General features: G+C 40.5%; 2 protein-coding genes across 7 annotated transcripts in view; both read right to left on the reverse strand.

Moving 5' to 3' along the window:
- ktn1 (kinectin 1) overlaps positions 1-10,787 on the reverse strand; it is a 41,607-nt gene extending 30,820 nt beyond the window's left edge. For 3 of the 5 annotated variants that reach the window (XM_062042131.1, XM_062042129.1, XM_062042127.1), the window contains exon 1: positions 10,504-10,787. The gene's annotated coding sequence lies outside the window, so the exon portion shown is untranslated. The remainder of the gene's footprint in view (positions 1-10,503) is intronic. The other 2 variants (XM_062042128.1, XM_062042130.1) reach the window with 1 other exon arrangement.
- Positions 10,788-11,118: 331 nt separating this feature from the next.
- The window catches only part of msh4 (mutS homolog 4), a 42,069-nt gene continuing 30,140 nt past the window's right edge, over positions 11,119-23,047 (reverse strand). Inside the window, exons 9-20 of one of the 2 annotated variants that reach the window (XM_062040569.1) lie at positions 21,316-21,390; positions 21,165-21,229; positions 20,925-21,094; positions 18,248-18,384; positions 17,913-18,016; positions 17,497-17,621; positions 12,584-12,784; positions 12,395-12,513; positions 12,192-12,320; positions 11,894-12,068; positions 11,723-11,811; positions 11,119-11,592 (exon numbers count right to left, since the gene is read on the reverse strand). In XM_062040569.1, the coding sequence (XP_061896553.1) occupies positions 11,419-11,592; positions 11,723-11,811; positions 11,894-12,068; positions 12,192-12,320; positions 12,395-12,513; positions 12,584-12,784; positions 17,497-17,621; positions 17,913-18,016; positions 18,248-18,384; positions 20,925-21,094; positions 21,165-21,229; positions 21,316-21,390 (1,563 nt within the window). In that variant the 3' untranslated portion in view covers positions 11,119-11,418. Of the gene's footprint in view, positions 11,593-11,722; positions 11,812-11,893; positions 12,088-12,191; positions 12,321-12,394; positions 12,514-12,583; positions 12,785-17,496; positions 17,622-17,912; positions 18,017-18,247; positions 18,385-20,924; positions 21,095-21,164; positions 21,230-21,315; positions 21,391-23,047 lie in introns of those variants that run through there. The other variant, XM_062040570.1, reaches the window with a different exon arrangement.

Raw genomic sequence — 23,047 nt, forward strand, 5'->3', positions numbered from 1 at the left:
CTAGGACTGGGTTAGTATAGAAGGATTTGCCATTATATCAAATACTTAACGATTTACTGTCGCCACTGTTGGTCTGTGCTTAATTGAATACTAAAACACTACTAAAGCTAAAACTACACGGATAAGACATGTCAAAAGTAAAACACACACTGTTAAAGATAAGACAGTTTAAGGTGTTACATGAAATCCAGTCAATTCACTTGCATTAGGCTGTTTTGACTACACTAATACTTGGCAACAGGCCAACCAGCTAAATGTGACGCCTACATATTGTAAAAACTTGCTGATGTTAATATTTATGTTATTGTGATGTTCAGCGTTCCCGTGTTTGTAAAAGCGCGCCTTCAAAGGTGACTGGTGGAGAACAAAAAAAATGTGTCGGCGCAGACAGCAGCATTCACAGCATTAAAATACAACACATTTTTTTTCACAGGCAATATAGTATCTTTTTTCATTTTTTAGTGCCTTGGTACATTTGTAAGTACCTGTACACCAGACAAGTCGTTTTGGTACCCACCCCTATTCCTGAATGGTTCTTTATTGCCGGCACATCACCACTCTTAAGTTGTTTTAAAAACAAAAACATAAATGGTAATCAATGCACATCTAATCAAAATAAATCTTGCTGTAATATATATATATATATGAAGGGCCCGCACATTGATGCAAACAAGCAGCACAGGTCTGTAGAATGTAAACTGGCTCAAGTATAAAATATTGCCCTGGTAGAGGTGTTTGCACATCAATAATGCTTACTTAGAGCATGTCTTTCACCCTGATCTCCCTAGTATTATGATCCAATTACCCAACACTGACCCTGCCTGGCAACTAAACATCCACCCATCAATTTTCTACCGCTTGTCCCTTACTTTACATTCAGTTCATTGAAAATTAAAGGTCATAAACTTGGCATAAGAAGGGGAGATAAAAAGACACTAGGTTAAATATATTTGTGTATGTCTTATATTGTAACTAAGCTTTCATTCAACAAAAGGGCATCAGGATGGGTTTACAAGAGGCCAAAACACAACAGCACATAAAAGTGTCACCCACTTTGATCTGATGCAGTTGCCCACTTCAAGCACTGAAAGGCGTTTTTTGTGGTGGAATAAAAGCCAGACAATGTTTCATATCCTCAATGCTGCACACAGTTTGGACGTGGTGGCCTCAGCGTGCAAATATTCAGTATAGATTAGTTTACTTTTTTTTAAAAAATAAAACAACATTCTAGTAGTGTCACATTGCTCCAATAACAATAAGGAATAAGCGGTAGAAAATGGATGGATGGATAGTTTTCACCAAAACTGTAGCTTTGATTTGATTTTCAACCACTGTGGGTCAATGGTGAGTGACAAAAAATACATTTCAATCCCATTTTACATTCACGATTTGAGGCAGTATTAAAGAACAGGAGTTAGTGTCACAAACTTGGACTCATTACTCATTTCGATTAAACAGTTTATCCTTTATTATTCATTTAAGAATAACTCTCCACTGTAGGACTTTCAGAGGTTTGGTAGATTTAATATAAGAAATAAAAAAGCATGCAGTACCTATTTCCTCTTTTAGTGGCCGGTGTATAGTTACTCAACTGCAGAAAATACCGGGTGTCTGTTGGGGGTTAAGGTGTGTAGTAAAAGCTATGCCTTTTCTAATTTGCTTCTCGTATTTAAAAAGATTATGTAGTATTCAGAGTGGCACTTCTCGTGTAACTGCCACATTGTCTCAAACATCTCAATGAGACAATAACATAATTAGACAATGTAGAAGGTCAAACAAACTAAAGTTAAAGTGAAAGTTTTCTTTCCACCCAATGCTTCAGAGTGGAAGGTGTATACGAGTCTTCCTGTGCATAATGAGCCCTGATCCTCCATCAAAAATGAGCCTGAGGACAAAGTCCTCTCAGGCTGTTGGATCCCTGGAATCTCATTGCTTGGCTGGAAAAGCTTCCAGATTTGGGCAGTGTAGACAGAAAGAATAAAATGTGTTCATTGATGTGAGAGTACTTTTTTTTTTTTAATTGCCAGAACCATGAAAACAATTAAGTATCAGAGCATATTCAAGTTAATGCACATGAAGTTGTACAATGTGAAACTTGAGCCATATTGTTTGTAAAAAAATGTATTTACAAACTAAAATTACTGTCATACATGAGAAATCATTCACAGATTTTTTGGCTTAATGACAACTCATATTTTAAAAGAAGGATCACTGAAAAGAATATAGAAGAAATTGACTCACATTCAAAGAGTTACAACTATTGCTACGTTGCTTTAACAGTTTACAATGACTACCGGTAACTTCTTTGTATGCATGATAAATACGAGATGTTCACATGTTTCTTAAAAAATGCTCATCCACTTTTTACGGTTGTATGGCACCAGTTTAAATATCAAACAGATTAATTTCATTATTTTTTTATTGTAAAAATCTTGGAACTCTATCCAAGGTTTTGTTGAATGTGGACAACAACATGACAGTCATCAAAACACATTAAATTTATATTACCAGAGGTAAAACAATCCCGTGAAAAGATTAAACAGAACAACCGTCAGAGTCGACAAACTACCGCTGCTAACTGCTAAAGCTAACAAATATAGCTAAGCTGAAACCCTCGCTGACATCACATCACTTGGCAACAGACACCACCTTTTAACTGAAACTTCTTTCAAATGCAAATGAATTATTTTAGATTTGTTTGTTTTTTGTTTTTTTGAAGTAACGCATTCATTTCTTTCCCTAGTAATTACATCTATTAAAGAGTAATTCAATTAGTAATAAATCACTTTTTGGTTAAGTAACAAGCAACTATAATTACTTTCTAAAAGTAATTTTCAAAAGACTGGTAGTAACAGTCATGTGATGTTGAGTTTAAACTAAACCCTTTGCACATTTCGTTTAAAATACCGATATATATTGAGCATCGCCGTTAGGCCTAAAAATACCGGGATATCAGTTTTGGTCAATGTCCCCCAGCTCTACCTGGACTCCAAAGGGTTGATGATGCTAGTAATATGCATCCCCACAGAAGTAGCACTCAAATGTAAATGCAGACCACTTCACGAAGGACAGAACTGTAAAAAAAGCAACTTCTAAAAATGCAACCCCAGCTACAGACATGGGAGCTGTATGTTTTATCATTTTGTTTTTTCCCGAGGTAATATGCTAACTTAGCATGATGTTGGTGTTGAAATGTGACTGTAATGTTAGTGTCCTTGTCTGTGTCCCATTCCTTATTGTTATGTTGTTGTATCAGATATTTGGCATATATGGACAATTTACAGCGTATACTAGGTTCAACAGGGCAGCACAGTGGACAGGGGTTAGTGCGTCTGCCTCACAATACGAAGGTCCTGGGTTCGATCCTGCACTCAGGATCTTTCTGTGTGGAGTTTACATGTTCTCCCCGTGACTGCGTGGGTTCCCTCCGGGTACTCCGGCTTCCTCCCACCTCTAAAGACATGCACCTGGTGATAGGTTGATTGGCAACACTAAATTGGCCCTGGTGTGTGAATGTGAGTGTGAATGTTGTCTATCTGTGTTGGCCCTGCGATGAGGTGGCGACTTGTCCAGGGTGTAAACCGCCTTCCGCCCGAATGCAGCTGAGATAGGCTCCAGCACCCCCCGTGAGCCCGAACGGGACAAGCTGTAGAAAATGGATGGATGGACTAGGTTCAACACACAATATAGCGCTTCTTGAACATAAAACTGTGAGAGATAGGCATGGAGAAACACAGCTCATTAGCATTAAAACTACAGACGCACTAACCAAACGTTGTTCTCCGTGGATTCAAACAGCCTCCTCACTTTCCAAGACAGCCTGGTTTCACTTGTGCTAACCACATGACTGTCTTCCGTTCGCTGGGCATGTCTAACAAAAGAAAGTGCGTGATATAAGGCTTGGTACACACCGGATTGAGCTGTATTAAATACAGACATTATCAACAAAGGAGCACTTTTATATTTTCCAAAAGCCAACATCAATGATAGATTCTGGCAAATACGCAATTTCAGGATATCTGAAACATTTTGTTGAAGAATAGTACAATTGATATTGTTATTTTAAGCTGTTACAATAGCAAACAAACAATAGAGCATTATCAGATATTCCAACCTAACGAGCATGAACAGTGCAAAGATGGACAAAAGATTATGTTGGGCAATTATTAACAGACAGAAATTACTCCGGTCTGTAAATGTAAAGCAACAGTCATTGAACTTACTGAATGAATAATTGGAATTTAACCCGATTTCCACAGGATGCAGAACGCCAGCAAAACGTAACCGCCGCGGAAGGGCAACGCCATCTATCGTCTGGCAATCCCCACCGCCTGTTGCGGTTCCCCCGTGCAGCAAAAATAATGCAGACTTTTAAGAGATCTAGGGGATCTGGGAATAATCATGTGACAAGGTAAACAGAGAAACTTCGAGCTTTGTCAAAACCCACAAGCGGGCACTTCTGTGATGTCCTTGACTCGTGAAAAAGACAACAGTTTTGCCTTGCAGAACAACGACTTTATTTTTTTGTAGCAAGTAGGGCTGCAACAACTAATCGATTAAATCGATTAAAATCGATTATGAAAATAGTTGCCGATTAATTTAGTCATCGATTCGTTGAATCTATGCTATGCGCAGAGGCTTTTGAAAAATAAAAAATAATTTTTTTTATTTTTTTTTAAAATTAACCTTTATTTATAAACTGCAACATGTACAAACAGCTGAGAAACAATAATTAAAAATAAGTATGGTGCCAGTATGCTGTTGTTTTTCAATAAAATACTGGATAGGATAGAAATGTAGTTTGTCTCTTTTATCCGATTATCAATCGATTAATCGAAGTAACAATCGACAGATTAAGCGATTATCAAATTAATCGTTAGTTGCAGCCCTAGTAGCAAGCAACATCTGGCAAGCAATGTAGACACACAACTCCAACGAACCATGCCCCTCTTCCCCGGTCAGCGTATCAGCTGGCTTTTGATACAGAAACCCATATGTGCACATAGCTTCCCGGGATATATCTTAATATGATTCTTTAATTTTGGACCTCCAGAATCAGCATTTGGGTCAACATAGTGAAATTACATCTGAAAAACTTTGACTAGTTGACTTCATGTCCATCCCCGCCCATTAGGATGTTTCAAAGTGTAAAATACGATTCGCCTTGAAGACAGACTATTTAATTTTAAAGAAAAATGAATAATTTTTCGTTTTTGTGCATGACTTCCTGTCCAACACAAGAAGATTTTAGCTGAATTGATGCACTGTGTTACGGCGACCTGAAAAAATAGAAGCTCTGAACATATTTAGCGCATGGATTCTGCTGCTGAAAAGCGTAAGATAGTACACTACCTTGCTCAGGGTATGAAAACATTGGATATTTCCAAAAAACTTATGCGTGATCATCAAACTGTCAAGAAATGTGTTGCTAATTCAGAGAAAAGGCAAGTTCAATCAGATAAAGGCAACATTTTAAAAAGTCTGCCAGACAACTTCATCGGATTAAGAGAGAAGCTGCTAAAATATATATACAAATACCTCTTTGCAAAGCAGCAAAGAGATATTTGAAGCCGCTGGTGCCTCTGGAGTCCCACGAACCTCAAGGTGTAGGATCCTCAAGAAGTTTGCAAGTGTGCTTAAAGCGAATATTCGGCCACCCCTAAACAATGTTCACAAGCAGAAACGGTTGCAGTGGGCTCAGGAATACATTAAGATAAATTTTCACACCGTGGGCTCAGGAATACATGAGGACAAATTTTCAAACAGTTTTGTTTACCGATGAGTGCCGTACAACCCTAGATGGCCCAGATGGCTTGAGCAGCGGATGGTTGGTGAATGGCCACAATGTCCCAACAAGGCTGAGACGGCAGCAAGGGGTTGTGGGTGTCATGTTTTGGGCTGGAATCATGGGGAATGAGCTGGTAGGTCCCTTTAGGGTCCCTGAGGGTGTGAAAAGGACCTCTGCAAAGTATGTAGAGTTTCTGACAGACCACTTTCTTCCATGGTACAAAAAGAACCGTACCTTCTGATAAAAAATCATTTTCATGCATGACAATGCCCCATCTCATGCTGCAAAGAACACCATAGAGTCACTGGCTGCTATGGGCGTAAGGAGGAGAGAAACTAATGGTGTGGCCACCATCTTCTTCTGACCTCAACCCTATTGAGAACCTCTGGAGCATCATCAAGCAAAAGATCTATGAGGGTGGGAGATAGTTCATATCCAAGCAGCAGCTCTGGGACACTATTCTAACAGCCTGCAAAGAAATTAAAGCTGAAACTGTACAAGAACTCACAAGTTCAATGCATGCAAGGCTTATAAAAGTGATAACAAGCAAGGGGTCCTATATTAATATGTAACTCAGCCTGTTTAATCAAAAGTTATTTCAATCAAAAATAGTTTAATTTATATGGTCATATAATGCTACAAATTCCACATGTGACCATTTTGAGTTCTTTACAGCCTATAAGATGTCTTGAAACGCTGTTGTGCTTAATAATTTGGAACAGTGGACTTTTAAGTTATTTATTGTATTTATTTATTGTAAAAATACTGTTATTTCAAGATTTGTTCAATTAAATTTTAATTAAACTAACGGCTGATGACTTGAAAATTATACTGACTGACATTTGCATCAATTATTCATGAAAATATGAGTAAAATGTACTTTGCATAAGAATTTGGAACACAGTGCAAATCAGCAAAGCTCTAAAGCCAGGTGTATATTTTCATACATCATTGCCAAATGGAACATATGGTGTGGTATTCCAGAGAATGATGTCCAATATGTCAGCCATGACAGAAGAAAATGGCCAATGGTAAGACTACTACAGCTGCAGTGTTGCCAACTTGGCGACTGTCGCTAAATCAAGCGACTTTCCAAATCCTCTATGCAACTTTTTTTGAAAACCGCTACCAGCGGCAAATCCAGCTACTTTTTCCCGGTGTTATTGGAGAGTTCTGTGTCTATAAAGCTCTGAGATGATAGCACGGTGCAGTTACTGTCCCCAACGAGCAGTGACAGGTGCTGCCGTGAGCCTCTTCCCTGCTCCAAAGCACTCACAGGCGATCAGTCTGCTGCGCGAGCACAGCAGAAAGCCTCACTACTTAAAGTCCAGACTGCAACTGATATGTGCATGCGTAAAGCTGCCGCTGTTTTTGCTTTGGTTTCAAAAGCAAGATGTAAATATAAATATTTCTTCATGTTTCATTTCTGCCATTTCACACTAAAATAATTCACCGCAACATCCCTCACCCATCGTTCATGTTAATGAGCCAGTCAATATATGAGAATGTCATAACCCTCTAGTCCAGTGGTTCTCTAACTTTTTCACCATGTATCACCTTAGAAAACACTTTGCTCTCCAAGCACTACCAGAATAACAGACATTAAAATACAGTAGCACAGCAGCCCTAACTATTCATTAGAACAAAGCAGAGGTTTTATTTACTTATTATTTTTGGCCAATGTAACATTCCACACAGTTTGAACAGTAACACTGTTTTGAACATTGGGTTCCCGCGCGTGTTGAGTGATAGAAATGACAGAGTAAGACGTTCCATTTGTGTCTTATGACTACTGCATGCAGTAGTTGGATTGTAACGACTTCCATTGAAGGCTGCTAAACCTTTAATTTTAGGGGCGGCATGGCGTAGTGAGTAGAGCAGCCGTGCCAGAAACCTGAGGGTTGCAGGTTCGCTCCCCGCCTCTTACCATCCAAATCGCTGCTGTTGTGTCCTTGGGCAGGACACTTCACCCTTGCCCCCAGTGCCGCTCACACTAGTGAATGAATGATGAATGACAGGTGGTGGTCGGAGGGGCCGCAGGCGCAAACTGGCAGCCACGCTTCCGTCAGTCTACCCCAGGGCAACTGTGGCTATGAAAGTATCTTACCACCACCAGGTGTGCATGAATGATGGGTTCTCACTTCTCTGTGAAGCGCTTTGAGTGTCTAGAAAAGCGCTTTTTAAATATAATCCATTATTATCATCATTATTATCATTATTAATAACGGCGCGAGTCACGTATTTACAATATTTAACAGATTCTTTGACGTTACCACAGCTTGAGGTCTAGTCTTTTGATCCAATTTGATTCTCTAATATTTAAATTTATTTGCATTTTAAGGAAACAAGCTACCGTATTTTCCGCACCATAAGCCGCCCCGTGTTGTAAGCCGCACCTTCAATGAATGGCATATTTCAAAACTTTGTTTACCTATTAGCCGCCCCGTGTTATTAGCCGCACCTACGCTACGCTAAAGGGAATGTCGAAAAACCAGTCAGATAGGTCAGTCAAACTAATAATATATCACAAACCAGCGTTCTAACAACTCTGTTCACTCCCAAAATGTAATGTGCAAATGTGCAATCACAAAAATAGTAACACTCAAAATAGTGCAGAGCAATAGCAACATCAATAACTCAACGTTGCTCGAACGTTAGTGTCACACAACACACAAAATAAACATTTAAAGCTCACTTTCTGAAGTTATTACTCATCCACAAATCCCTCGAATTATTCTTCTTCGGTGTGCTTCACTTTTTTTTTGACACCATCTATGATGTGGACGCGCATGCAGTCATAGATCAACAGGGACGGAGCTGCGTGAAAAAAGTCACCCGGTCTCTTCGCTTATTTTTTCTTCATCCATCCATCCCTTCGAGTTAGCTTTTATGATGACGCCGGCTGGAAAGTTCTCTTTTGGCAAGGTCTTCCTTTTGAATATCACCGTGGGTGGAAGTTTCTGGCCGTTAGCATGGCAAGCTAGAACCACAGTAGGACGACTTCTCATTCCCTGTGGTGCGAATATTCACCGTACGTGTTCCCGTTGTGTCCACAGTGCGGTTCACATGAATATCAAAAGTCAGTGGAACTTTGTACGCGTGTCTCTTAGTAGGAGACATTTTGTGGTCTTTACAGAAACACACAAATGAAATGAAACGTAATATCCGCGCGCTTCTTCTACGGGGGCGGGTGCTCACCTTGGCGGTTGCTTACCGTAGAAGAAGCGCTTCCTCTTTTACGGGGAAAAAAGATGGCGGCTTTTTACCGTAGTTGCGAGACCTAAACTTTATGAAAATAAATATTAATATTAATCCATATATAAGGCGCACCGGGTTATTAGCCGCACTGTCAGCTTTTGAGAAAAATTGTGGTTTTTAGGTGCGGCTTATGGTGCGGAAAATACGGTATGTATCAACAAAGTTTAACTTACAGCTCTGATCATATTTCAAACTCACTTTTTTAAAAATTCCCACAAAGTTATTCTTTTCTACAGCATGAGGTGATTAACCTGACTCTCGCCAGATCCTTGTAGTTCGCTGAGCTCCACACAAGGATCTGGGACTTCTCAATAGATGTATTTCAGAAGGCAGGGCCTTGTAAAAAAAATAATTGTATGCGATTGGATAAACCACTTGTCAGTTATCTTGAATGACGTACTACTTCAACCACTCACATCAAAATCAACCCGTGACGCAAGTCAATTCAAAACAGAACAGCCAACATATTGGATGACAACAGAGCGAAAAGTTAATAAATGCCTTCAAAACCATTCTACGTTCATCTTTTAAAGAATTTATATTTGATAGATTCGACAAACCAGTTGCAATAGCAGAATCAATGTCAGCACACGACTCCTTGCTGCGTTCCGCCATTGTTGTTTGAATCAAACAGTACCGGCGAGCCTGATTGGTTCATTATTTTTTTGCTATCTTGAAGGAGTTTGCATTGCTCTCGAGCCCAGATCCTTGTGTGGAGCTCAGCGAACTACAAGGATCTGGCGAGGGTCAGGTTATGAGGTGATGTCATCTAGCGACTTTTAGGACAGCCAATAGCTGCTTTCCTTACTGAAGAGTTGGCAAAACTGCGCAGCTGTTCCTTCCTGGAAGAGACAAAGTAATTCACTGAACTGGTATTCTTACAAGCTAACTTTACCGATGAGCCGTGAAAAAGAAAGGAGACTGTGATATTTCTAGAAGCAATTTGACATTCACTCACACACACACACACACACACACACACACACACACACACACACACACACACACACACACACACACACACACACACACACACACACACACACACACACACACACACTTTAAAGCCCCACGCGCAGTTGTGACCACACAATGTGCAAAGCTCAGCACCATGGCGGTGGAGGCTAGCATGCTAGCCACAAGCACTAACCCACCAAACATTAAGTAGTTGTTCATAAAAGTGACCGACAACGACAAGGCGTCGACAGCGAGGAAATGTCCCTCATTAGCCGGGCTGGAGGCGTGGACATTAGGCCCTACGGACCTTGTCTATGTCTGTGACCCAGCCTACTCCTCTCCTGAAAGCTCTGAGCCGGTCTGCTGCTCCCTTCAGCCGCTTCAGTCCTAAGGGCCGTTCCTAGGCCTAGTTGAAGGACTCGGCTCCGGGAAAAGCTCTACCACACGGCTGCTCGACAACAAATACGTGTACTGATATGACGGAATCCTCCCAAACATACCTGTGGTTTGAGCGCACTGTTGTCTGAGCGGTGAAATGGCGTTGTTCTCCGCGGACTCAAACAGCCTCCTCACTTCCCAGGACAGCCTGGCTTCACTTGTGCTAACCACACGACTGTCTTCCGTTCACTGGGCGGGTCAGACCGAAGGGAGTGCTTGATTTAAGGCTCGGTACACACCGGACTGAGCCGCGTTAAATACAGACATTATGAACGAGTAGGCGCTGTTCGCTTAAAACGTCCCGTAGTTATAATCGCGCAAACGTCGAATGCAAAGAGGAGTGGTCACATTACTCGGCAGTGTTTCCTTATGACGTCTCTTGTCAAAGTAGAAAAAATGGCTGTCAAAGGCCATTAGAATAAACGTCTAAGAATTCCTCTGTGGTACAAAACTTTGTCCAAACGAAATGTATTTACAAGGGAGAAGGCATATTATTCAGCTGTCTAATTACAGAGGTAACGAATATGTAAAAAAATATATACATATATTTTTTATTGCTGTGATGTCACCTCAATACAGCCAACAACTTTCAAGGGAACATTTGCACGAAACTAAACTGCAGTTATGTTCTGAAATAGATTTGTAGCATTCAAATGAAACAATGCATGTCTGTGTTTATTGGGTTTAAAATAAATACATTTAAACAATAGATTCAAAGAAAAGTAATGCAAATAATAAGAATAATTACTAATAAATGTTTTTCAATAATGTATACAGTGGCAGCAAAGCGGAAGCTTTTTAATATTTATATGTACATTTTCTATTAAAGCACATGCCACACTAAACATTATATGCATTTATGTCCAATAAAAAACAATTATAGACACAGACTTTTTATTTTCTCATATGCACTTGCTAACTGAACACCATCTATTATTTATTTTTCCGACTGATTTCTTCTTTTAAGTGTCCATGGATTATGGCTGCCCTGCAGCCTCTAGCTCTGCCTCATACTGCCTCCTCAGGCCCTTTAGGTACATGCGCAGGCTGTCCGGGTCAAGTCTAGAGTTTCTGGCAGTCTGCAGGAGACGTGTGGCCAAGCGGTATAGCACACGCTGCCTCTCTGCTTTTGGATTACTCTTATGCTTGGCCTTGGGATCAACATTAAAAACACATTTTATGAACATCTGAAAGGCCAATCCGTAAAAGTGTTAATCACACACCAATATACATTCGGTTGGAATATATTGACACAAAAAAGGCCAAAATAATAAAACCCACCAAAAGCTGCTTGCTGACTTTAAAAGCAAATTTCTTTGCTTCCTGGATTATGCTTGAAGGAAGCGAGGTCATTTCTGCTGCCCTAAGGCCTAAAAAAACAATAGTAAGCAATAGATATGTTAGCAACCTCCTGGTAAACAATTCATCAATGTGATGGCACAAATTGATTACCGTAGTGTCTTTCCTCTGAGTATCCTCCACTCAGTAAGTGCGTGTACACCACACTCTCGGCGCCAGTGTCACGAGTGCGGGTGTGCTGAACCTGCATGTGCTGGTTCTCCACGTTGGGATACAGACACTCCAGTTGGCACAGCTCAAGGTAGTGTGTTGCAAACAGAGTAAAAGCCTACAAAACAGAACAGAAACTACACACACCTAAAAGACTCTAACCAAGGCGAGCGAGTAGAATGTTTAATTACCGGTAATTGTACAAGACACATTTAGCTGATTATAGAATAGTTTTCTCTACCTTCAAGTTGAGGAGAAACTCGCAAACAGAGTGACAGATCCCGATTCCTTCCTCTGCACTGGTTCCACGTCCCAGTTCGTCGATGATGATGAGGGACCGATCGCTGACGTTGTGGACTATATATGTGATCTTTCGGGAAGGTAAAAATAGTGTAAATGGTGAAGCTGTGGCTTTTTTTCCACACACTTAATAGAACATACTACCTCCTTCATTTCCAACATGAATGTGGAAGAGCTTGTTTCAAAATTGTCATCCACGCCAATTCTTGTGAAGATTTGATCAGCGGCACGAAAAGAAGCATACTCAGCAGGGACAAAAGAACCTGTAAAAAAGTTTGATGTACTCAAACTTCACAATATAGCAGTGTTTTATCAAATGTAGTAAATGCCTACCTATCTGAGCCATGATTTGACACAGTGCCACCTGCTTTAGATACGTCGATTTCCCACTCATGTTGGGACCAGTGATGATGACAAAGTTGCTGCCTTCAGAGATGTAGCAGTTGTTGGATACAAGCTGCTGTCTGGCCATTCGCTCCAGGATTGGGTGGCGACCTTGCTTTATAGCAAGTGTGTCTGTGAACTCTGGACGCACTGGCAGACACATAATATCATTTCAAACAAGCATATGCAAACAGCGATGTACTGTAAAAAAAACTATCTGTGCATTTTAATCGGCGTGTGTGTTTTAGCAGTAACTTAGTGGTCAGAAGTATTTTTGTATTCAAATAAGTTATCAGTAATTACATAGTGGCCCAAATGATCGTGTTTCCTCTGTCAGATGTATAAGAAATTCCAAACAGTTTGTTTGGAGGAAGTACGAAGAAAAGCAAAATAGTTTCATAAATATCTGCCCTTTGTCTCCATGGTTTGATTTCCAATTTTTGGTACATATGCCGACCCCAAATACACAAAAACAGGTACAGTCCCCTTTAAGACATTTATGTTAAAAGATAAATGGAAAAAAAAAAATAGGGAAATTATTTATACACAACAAATAGCAAAACCCTTAAAGAACAACTGCACTTTTTAGGGGAATTTTGCCAATTGTTCACGATCATTATGAAAGACGTGACGACAGATGTATTTTTTTAACGCATTCTAAATAGGAAAAAATGCGATCCAAAGTCTGCTTACAATGGCGCCTAAGGGAGCTGCTCTATTCTGCCAAACAAGCCCTTAAAAAAACGTTTTTATATACATGCTGTAAGTATATAAATAATGTAGTAACAGGCACATTTATAATAACATTTAATATTTACGTATTTTGCTCATTTTAGGCATACGCGGCGCGATCATTTCAAAAACGCATCACGACGTTCGCTTTTTTTTCAACTTTGTCACTGATTACTGCTCACTGCAGACTTTATGAGAGCTAACAAACATAATAAAACATCACTTCCAGCACAGGGTCTGCTGTCATTAGGATGCCGACTACTAGGATGTTCGTATATTCCCATTTAGCTGAAGAATGACTCATAATCCTTGCAAAGACAAGGGGGTGGAACCAAGCGTCTTTTCGTTTCGCCATTTCCGGGTCTTAATTGGCTGTTAAAATTTTCCAACTTGTCGGAGTATGTTCTCATTCTTCTACTATCCAGGTGAGAGACATGATTTATGATCTACAAAATAGTTTGATAAGCAAGGAAACGAGAGAGCAGCTGATCAGTAAATCATGTCAATGTTGGCACACAAGCTTCTGACCACAGCGCCGTTGTAGATAGTTTGTCTGCGTTGAAGCTTATAATTACAATACCACTAATACTTGGTTGGTATTCCAGTCACAAGATGTAAATAGAGTATTCTTGGCGCTATTTGGATGTTTTTTTAATTGAGTTTTATGGGCAGAATAGAGGACCTCCCATTGGCTCTGTTGTAAGTGGACTTTTATTTGCGTATATTTAAGAAAGCATTAAAAAAAATACATCTGTCGTCATGTCTTTAATAATAATTGTGAACAATAGGCAAAAAAGTGCAGTTCCTCTTTAATCTCTTGCACCCTTCTTGTAACTTTTATGTTTGACAGTCCCACATACCACAATCAACGCACGCACGCACACACACACACACACGCACACACACACACACACACACACATTATCAGCTCCCTCTTCACCACAACAGACTGGTACAGTGACGTTGCACCAATCTGTCTGTCAATCTCAAGTTCAATTCCCTCACTCGTGAACCACAACCCGAGATACTTGAGGCAGAACTTCACTCTTGACCCGGGGGGTGCAGTCCTTCCTCTTCCGACTGAGAACCATAGCCTCAGATTTGGAGGTGCTGATTCTCATTCCAGCAGCTTAACACTCGGCTGCAAACCGCCCCAGTTAATGCTGAAGGTGCCAGCCTGATAAAGCCAACAGGACCACATCATCTGCAAAAAGCAGAGATGTGATCCTCTGGCCACCAAACTGGAAACCCTCAACACCCTGACTGCCCCTAGAACTTCTGTCCATAAAGATGATGAAAAGGAGCGGTGACAAAGGGCAGCCCTGGCGGAGTCCATTGTCCACTGGGAACATTTCTGACTTACTACCGGCAATGCGAACCAGACTCCTGCTTCGATTGTACAGGGACCGAATGGCCTGTAGCAACGGACCCTGGACCCCATACTCCTGGAGAAACCACCACAACACACCGCGTAGGACACGATTGAATGCCTTTTCCAAATCCACAACACACATGTGGACTGGTTGAGCAAACTCCCATGCCCCCTCCAGTACTATAGCGAAGGTATAAATCTGGTCCTGTGTTCCACAACCAGGACAAAAAACACATTGTTCCTCCTGAATCCGGGTCGCGACTCACGGCTGAACTCTCCTCTCCAGCACCCTGGAATACACTTTCCCCGGAAGGCAGAGAAGTGTGATCCCTCTATAATTGGAACACACCCTCCGATCCCCCTTCTTGAAAAGGGGGACCGCCAAAACCCGGTCTGCCAATCCAAAAGGTACCACCCCAGACTTCCACGCTATGTTGAAGAGACTTGTCAGCCACAACAGTCCCACAACATCCAGAGCCTTGAGGTATTTGGGGCGAATCTTGTTCTCTCTTAGGGTCTTGCCACTGGGCAGTATTTTAATTACCTCAGCAACCTCGGCTGTAGTGATGGATATGTCCACGTTTGTGACCTCGGACTCTGCCTCGTGCCCCCCGGCCCCACACAGCCAGGACGGCCAGCGACAGGAACTCCAGCAAGAGACCACACCCCATGCAGGCAGAAAGGCGGGCCGCCCCGCCCCGAGGGGCCAAGAAACCGCGGCCGGACGGGAAGACCGCCCCCGCCCCACCAGCAACCGGGACCCCACGAGCCCAACCCCCCCGGAGAGCACGGTGGGGGAAGTCCCGGCCACCAGGCGCTTGCTGATGAGTCGCCGCCCTGGGCCTGGCTCTAGAGTAGGGCCTCGGTATCCCTCGCCTGGGGGAGGTGCGGTTCCTGGATCTTCTTTTCTTCATCAGTCTTTTGAACCTCGGACCAGTTTGCCTTCGGAAACTACATTTGGGGCATGTAGCCTCATTTGGGTACTCAAACTCCTCCAGCATGCTAAGGTGGCGGTTCATGGGTAAGAACCTACATTGTGGCCCAAAAAACGATGTATGGACCATACCGTTGCATCGCGAGTACCTATCAAATTCACGATAAACCTAAGGGCTTTGTAGTATACAGCATGTATTCATATTTTCTGGTCGGCCTGTTGATTCATTCAAAAACTTATGCCACCTGGCTATAGACTTGTGTATCATTCAAGCGTGAATAAAGATGCTAATACTGGAAGTCTTCCTGCATCTCATGGCCCTCACGACAACTCAATGTCCAATTAATTTATTGACATTTACAGTGCATCCAGAAAGTATTCACAGCGCTTCACTTTTTCCACATTTTATTATGTTACAGCCTTATTCCAAAATGCAATACATTCATTTTTGTCCTCAATATTCTACACACAATACCCTTTAATGACAATGTGAGAAGTTTATTTATTTATTTTTTGCTAATTTATATTTAAAAAAAACAATCACATTTACTTAATTATTTACAGCCTTTGCTCAATACTTTGTTGATGCTCCTTTGGCAGCAAGTACAGCCTCAAGTTTTCTTTAATACAATGCCACAAGCTTGGCACACCTATCTTGGTGTAGTTTCCCTCATTCCTCTTCACCCAGTCTCATCTCTTTACAGCACCTCTCAAGCTCCATCAGTTTGGCTGGGAAGCGTTGGTGTTCATCCAGGATGTCTCTGTACATTGCTGCATTCATCTTAGTCTAGTCAGGGAGGTGACCAAGAACCTGGTGGTTACTGAGGTGGAGAACCTTCCAGAAGGACAACCATCTGGGCTGTATAGTAGAGTGGCATGACAGAAGCCATTTCTTCCTAAAACGTTTGCCAAAATGCACTTAAAATACTCTCCAAAATTAGCAAAAAAAATTATCTGGTCTGATGACACAAAGATTGTGAATGCCAGGTGTCATGTTTGGAGGAAAACAGGCACCCTTCATCACCAGGCCAATACCATCCCTGTAGGAAAGCATGGTGGTGGCAGCATCATGCTGTGGGGATGTTTTTCAGCAGCAGGAACTGGAAGACTAGTCATGATAGAGGAAAAGATGAATGCAGCAAAGTGCAGAGACATCTTGAATGAAAACCAACCCTTCCCATCGAACCCGATAGAGCTTGAGAAGTGCTGCAAAGAAGAATGGTTGAAACTGCCCAAAGATAGGTGTGCCAAGATTGTGGCATTAATTTAAAAAAACTTGATGCTGTAATTGCTGCCAAAGGTACATCGACAAAGCATTGAGCAAAGGATGACAAAGATACATATATTGCATTTTGGAATAAGGCTGTAACATAAAAAAGGTGGAACAAGTGAACTGCTGAGAATACTTTACGGATGCACTGTATGTGAGTTGATATGGAGGGGGCCAAACTATAACCAGCCATAAGGAGGCGCTTAAGACCTGTAGGCCTCCTTCTTAGGGGGACCTGTCAACAACCCTGTCTTACAGTCAAATAGATATAAATATTTAAGAGTAAAACTGTGCTTATATTGGTGGGGGGAAGTTCATGTGTATCATTTATAAATAATTTGAAATGTAGCTGTCTGCAGTTGCCAGCTCTCCTCCAGTGGGGAGATCACGATATGTCTAGGTAAGTACGGCACTCTTGTGCATGCTTATGTAACAAAATATTCTGAGCACAAGGCGGTAGCCAGTCAGCATGTGCCGGTGCACAGATACTTTCAGACAGCTGAGGACGCAAACTCGCTATCTTCGAGACTTGCTCAGCAGTGGTTCACACTCACCATAGTCTGAGTTGGTGCATGCGTTTGCCAGGGACAGCAGCATATCCAGCATGGATACAGCATCAGACAGTTTGTAGAGACAGTGGATGTGTTCACGGATTGTGCTGAGCAGTTGACATATCACCCTTGGAAGGACACAAATTCAAAATTATTTTACAAACAGCACACCCTAGCAGACAATGGAATTAAACCAGTCAGGGGCAGATACTAGAATCAGATGAACCAATACATTGAAGTCCAATTAAAACTGTATTTTGTTCAATTAAACTGTCATATTTTAGGGTTTAACTAATCATATACATTACATAAATATCAATTAATTCATTTTCAATCATGATCCTTTAAAGGTCACCAGTTTGAAGATAATGTAAATAATGCCATGCATAAAAGAGAACAGAGTGTGATTCTGTCCTCACACATAGGAGACGTGAAAGATTTCCTTCAGGGCCTCATCACAGCGGTCATTCATCTTCATCAGGTCTGTGGTGGTGAAGCCATAGTTGTCCTTGTGTCTGGTGACCTGCGTGGAGAGTTGATAAAGCCACCAATTACGCTCGTACAATAAATCACATTGAGGTCGCCAATGAAGGCAATAAGAGATCTTTAAAAGCAGCAAATCATAGACATAAAACAAACAACTGTGACACCACATGGGAAATGCTATATACTATGTCACCATTACCAATCCATTAAAAGATGATGCACACATAAATGTGATACAAAATGGTGTAAGCGCTTAATATGCCGATACCTTGATGAACTCTGGAGGAAGTTTCCCTTTGGGCAAGAATATTCCTTCCAGTTTCATCTGAATGAAGAAGCCACGAGCTGTACTGAAGCTGGTGCGCATGGGAAAGCCAGACTTCTCTGCCATCTGGTTTACAAACCCTGAGAAACAGTAGCTATTGTGACGTTCACATAGAACATAAGACCACTCAGAAAGTGTAATGTTTATTTGTAACCTACAAAATCAATGAGCAAGCAGAATTTTAGGAATCTTGTGAGGTAAATGAAAGGGAATATTCAATGAAATGCAAATTTGCAATTTTTTTTAAATAAAATTGCATTGTGTTTTTGATTGTATAGTTAGAATAGGATATGAACATAAAGTATATACTTAAAATTATTTAAATCACATTGACTCCCTTTATTGTTACAGGACTGTAATCCTGGTATATTACTATGCTTTTTCTATGAAAACATGATATATATATAGAAAAAGAGAGAGAGAGAGAGAGAGAGAGAGAGAGAGAGAGAGAGAGAGAGAGAGAGAGAGAGAGAGAGAGATATTCTAAATAATGCCTCTCACTTGTATAGTAGAAGGTTGTGGCCATAAACCAAGAAGTTGGTCAACTTTGACATTCAACAGAGACCCGAAGATGAAGAGAAAACGGACAGACGCTTGTTTGCGTCACCTTGATTTATTATTTTTTACCTGCATCTGGATTATGATTAATTATTTAAACAGGAAGATATGAAACATCACGTCAGTCAGCATCCCAGTGAGAACAGACATTGTACAGTAAGTGATTGTTTTATTATGTTCCTTGTTTATATTTCTTATTTACCACTTAGCAATACTGCTACATGATGCTTAGTGTTTCACTAATGTTAGATCTGCTTAGCACTCAGCTTCTATAACTTGTAGATCATCCTTCTTATGTTCAGGCTCAAAAATATAAGGTTCTGGATCATCTTTTGCCCTAAAGTAGTCTCTGTTGGCTCTCATGAAGTCTGCTATGATTCGTAGTTCTTGTTATTGTTGAAAGAAAAGACCAAAATACATAAGTAATACATCTTATGATGGAGGTTTTTGGAGGTTTTTAGAGCAAATCCTATTAGCTCCATTGTTTAATGACTTTTGCCAACGTTTATTTACAACTTAGAATGCATAAAAAAAGAAAAATATATGTGTTACTGTCTTACATAGGGATTGTGATTGATATACATAATTTTCCTTTAACAGATGTCAAGCTTTGAAAGCAAAAAATAACAATAATTTATTGCTGACTTACGACACTTTTATAAGCGGTTTCTTTTTGGACCTTCAGAGCCATTGCAGTCAAATAAGTCAAGAGTCAAAATATTTTTATTTCTGATCATCCAAAATGTTGACACACACACATAGGATGGAGGATTCGCGTATGCCCATTGTCTTGTCTGTGCAGCCAGAGCACTTTTTAAAATATTTTGTCTATCATTCACAATCCTTATGTGGGACAAGAAGACATATGTCTTTCTATTTTTAATGCATTTTAAATACTAAATACACACAAGCAAAAGTCAGCTAACAATGGATCTAATGAGATTCGCTCTATTCCGCCTACGAGCGCTTTAAAAAACATCCAAAAGCCTCCATCATCGTTTTATATACACGCTGTCAGTATATATATATATATATGATGTATTAACAAGCACATTCATTTTAACAAGTTATATTAACATATTTTGCTCATTTTAAGCATACAGAGCCGTATTGATTTCAAAGACACATCACAATGTTTGATTTTCCCCTTCAACTATAACAACACTACTACTCATGGCAGATTTCATTAGAACCAACAATGAATACTTTGGGACAAATGATGATTCAGAACATTATATTTTCTAACCTGAATAGTAGAAGGATGAGCTACAAGTTTTAGAAGCTGCGTGCTAAACAGATCTAACTTGAGCAAAACACTAAGCATCATGCAGCAAGATTGCTAAATGCTAAACAATAAATACATACTTCTAACATAATACAACTATCACTTACTGTACAAAGTCTGCCGACTGACGGGATGTTCATATGTTACCGTTAAGATGAATAATTATTAATAATCCCCATACAGGTTAAAAAAAAGTGACGCATACAAGCGTCTTTTCGTGTCTTTCTCGCAATCTTCGGGTCTAAGGTAGATGTCAAAGTTGATGAACTTCTCAGTTTATGGCCACAACCTTCTACTATACAGGTGACAGGCTTTATTTATAATCTAGAATAAACTTTTACCAACTCAGCAGCAATGCAACAGCAGCAGCTCAGCATGTCAATACAGTAGCTGCATGAGCTAGTTAGCTCTCTGTGATCACGGCGCCGCTAAAATTAGTTCATCTGCGTTAGCGCTTATTATAACAATATCAATAGTAATTGGTTAATATTCCGATCACGAGATGTAAATTTAAAATTGTTGGCGTTTTTTGGATGTTTTTTTAGAGGGCTTTATGGGTGTAATAGTGTACTCATATTAGCTGCATTGTACTTGCTGTATTTTACAAATTAGAATGCATAAAAAAAGAAAAAATGTGTTCTTGTCTTACATAGGGATTGTAAATGATAGGCAAAATTCCCAAAAAAGTGTAGTTCCCCTTTAAGGTTGCACAAGGGTTATACGATTAGCTGCAGATAACAATGTGAAATACAAATAGATGACAAATAAAATGGACACCTGCAATGTCATCCACTATTTCAGTGTATGCTCGACGAGAAATGTCCAGGAACTCGTTGATGTTAGGTCGCACTGCATAGCACTTTTGCGTGCGCATATTGAGGCTCCCCTTCAGGTAGGTAGTGTCATCATTAATCACTGTGTGGATTTGCTTCAAGATTATGTCAAATCTAGGTGTGCACAAACCATTGTTTAAGTATACAACAAACATGACAGCTACAGATGCATCAAACGTGGTACCTGTTGTCTTCCAGCGATGTACAGTATGCCTTGAGAAGAGCTGTGTTGCAATTTTTCAATGTCACCTGTTTATTAAAATAAATATTTTAATAAAACCATTTTAAAGCTATCTTTGGATATTATAAACATGTGTACATTAGCAGCCACACACCCTCAATTGTGGCACCAGATCCAAAGTGTGTTTCAGCTGAATCACGTGTGTAATCTTTGCCTCTGCAATCGGAACCTATAAAAACACAATAGGGGAAAGTGGGGTAAGATGAGTAAGTGGGTAAGTTGACCCACCCTTTGTATCTAGGTAACTGTGCACATGATTTGTCATAGGAACAAACATTTAGGACACACTCATCATTTCCATATTTCTGTAATGCAGAGGAGAATATGGCAGAAGAGACAAGTATCCTTTTACACAAAACAACGTTTTTTGTTTGTCAAAATAAACAATCTGTATATCAGGTAAAATAACTGTTGTGCCAAAGCAAATTAATCCAGTTCTAAAATTATGTATTATGCATGTTGGTCATTTGCTAATGTATAAAATCATGTGAATCCCTTCAGTAAAGATTAGCCTACATTTTTAAGCTAACCCACCTCCCCCCCCTTTTTTTTTAACAAGGTGGCTATGGGGCAAAGTGAGCCAAAGACTAGGGGAAAAATTGAGCCAGTGATTCAATTTACCCATTCATAAAGCACTGACATATAATATTTGGCATATATTATGGTATTTCATTCGAATGTTGAACTTGTTTAGTGTGTTTGTCATATGTTATTGTTGTAGAAAAGGTATCATGCTAAGAGCCTATATGAGAAAAAACAGTCAGGGCTCAAGACCCCTGTAAGAGATGGAGAGAGCAGCAAATGATGTCCAGAGTGGAAAGTCCATCAGATCAGTGGTAAAAGACAGACAAACTGTCAGGTCAGCATTGAAGAGGTACATGAAAAAGAGGGAGGCAAAGGAAGTAAAAACAGTAGAGTATGATAGAATAGCAGAAGCAAAAATATTCTTCTCAGGAGGAGGTGGAGAAAGAGCTAGCAGAACATACTAAAAAACTGTGTGAATGAGGTGTTAATGTCAGCAATAACATCACAGAATATCTCCACTGGATTCAGATACACTGGGATTTTCCCTTACAACAGGAGTATATTTTCCAATACACAATTTGAGCCATCTATGGTGTCAGAAAGGCACAACCTGGAGCAGAAGCCTGCAGCTGCGAGTGATGCAGCCATGTTTCAACTTATCTGTCTGTTGAGCTACATTCACCGGGCCCTGCACATTCATGTGCTTCACCAAGTGACACAGTGGCACACCCTAACCATGCGGGATCATTATTGTCTCCAGTTGAGGTTATACCCTTACCCAAAAATCAGCAGCCCAGAAAACAAAATAACCAAAAGCGTCTGAAGACAAGAATACTGGCTGATATAACTGAAAAGCAGCCAATCAAACTTGTCCATGAAGAGAGGAAAAATAAACAGAATTACAAAGCAAAAAGAAACATCAGAGATCAAGGAAAGCTGAAGAGGCAACAACCCCTGAAGAAAAATGCTGTGGAAAGCAGCTCTGAGGAGAGTGAATTGGCCATCCCATTTTATGACACTTCTGAGCATGAGGGCTGCAGCGATAAAAGAAGTCAATCAGATGTCTCAGATCTGGAAGTTGGTGACTTGTTCATGGTAAGAATTGCATCCAAATGCAGGAGCCACCATTACATTGGCTTGGTTGACAGCCATGCGGGCAATGAAGCTAGTGCCAGATTTCTCAGAAGAATCAGGTTTGGCATTGAGAAACCCAGCTTTGCATTCAAAGAAAATGATGAAGCATGTTTCCCACTGGGCAGCACGCTGGAACAGGGGTTAGTGCTCGTGCCTCACAATAAGGA

The sequence above is a fragment of the Entelurus aequoreus genome, linkage group LG03 (assembly GCF_033978785.1).
Source record: "Entelurus aequoreus isolate RoL-2023_Sb linkage group LG03, RoL_Eaeq_v1.1, whole genome shotgun sequence".
NCBI lineage: Eukaryota > Metazoa > Chordata > Actinopteri > Syngnathiformes > Syngnathidae > Entelurus > Entelurus aequoreus.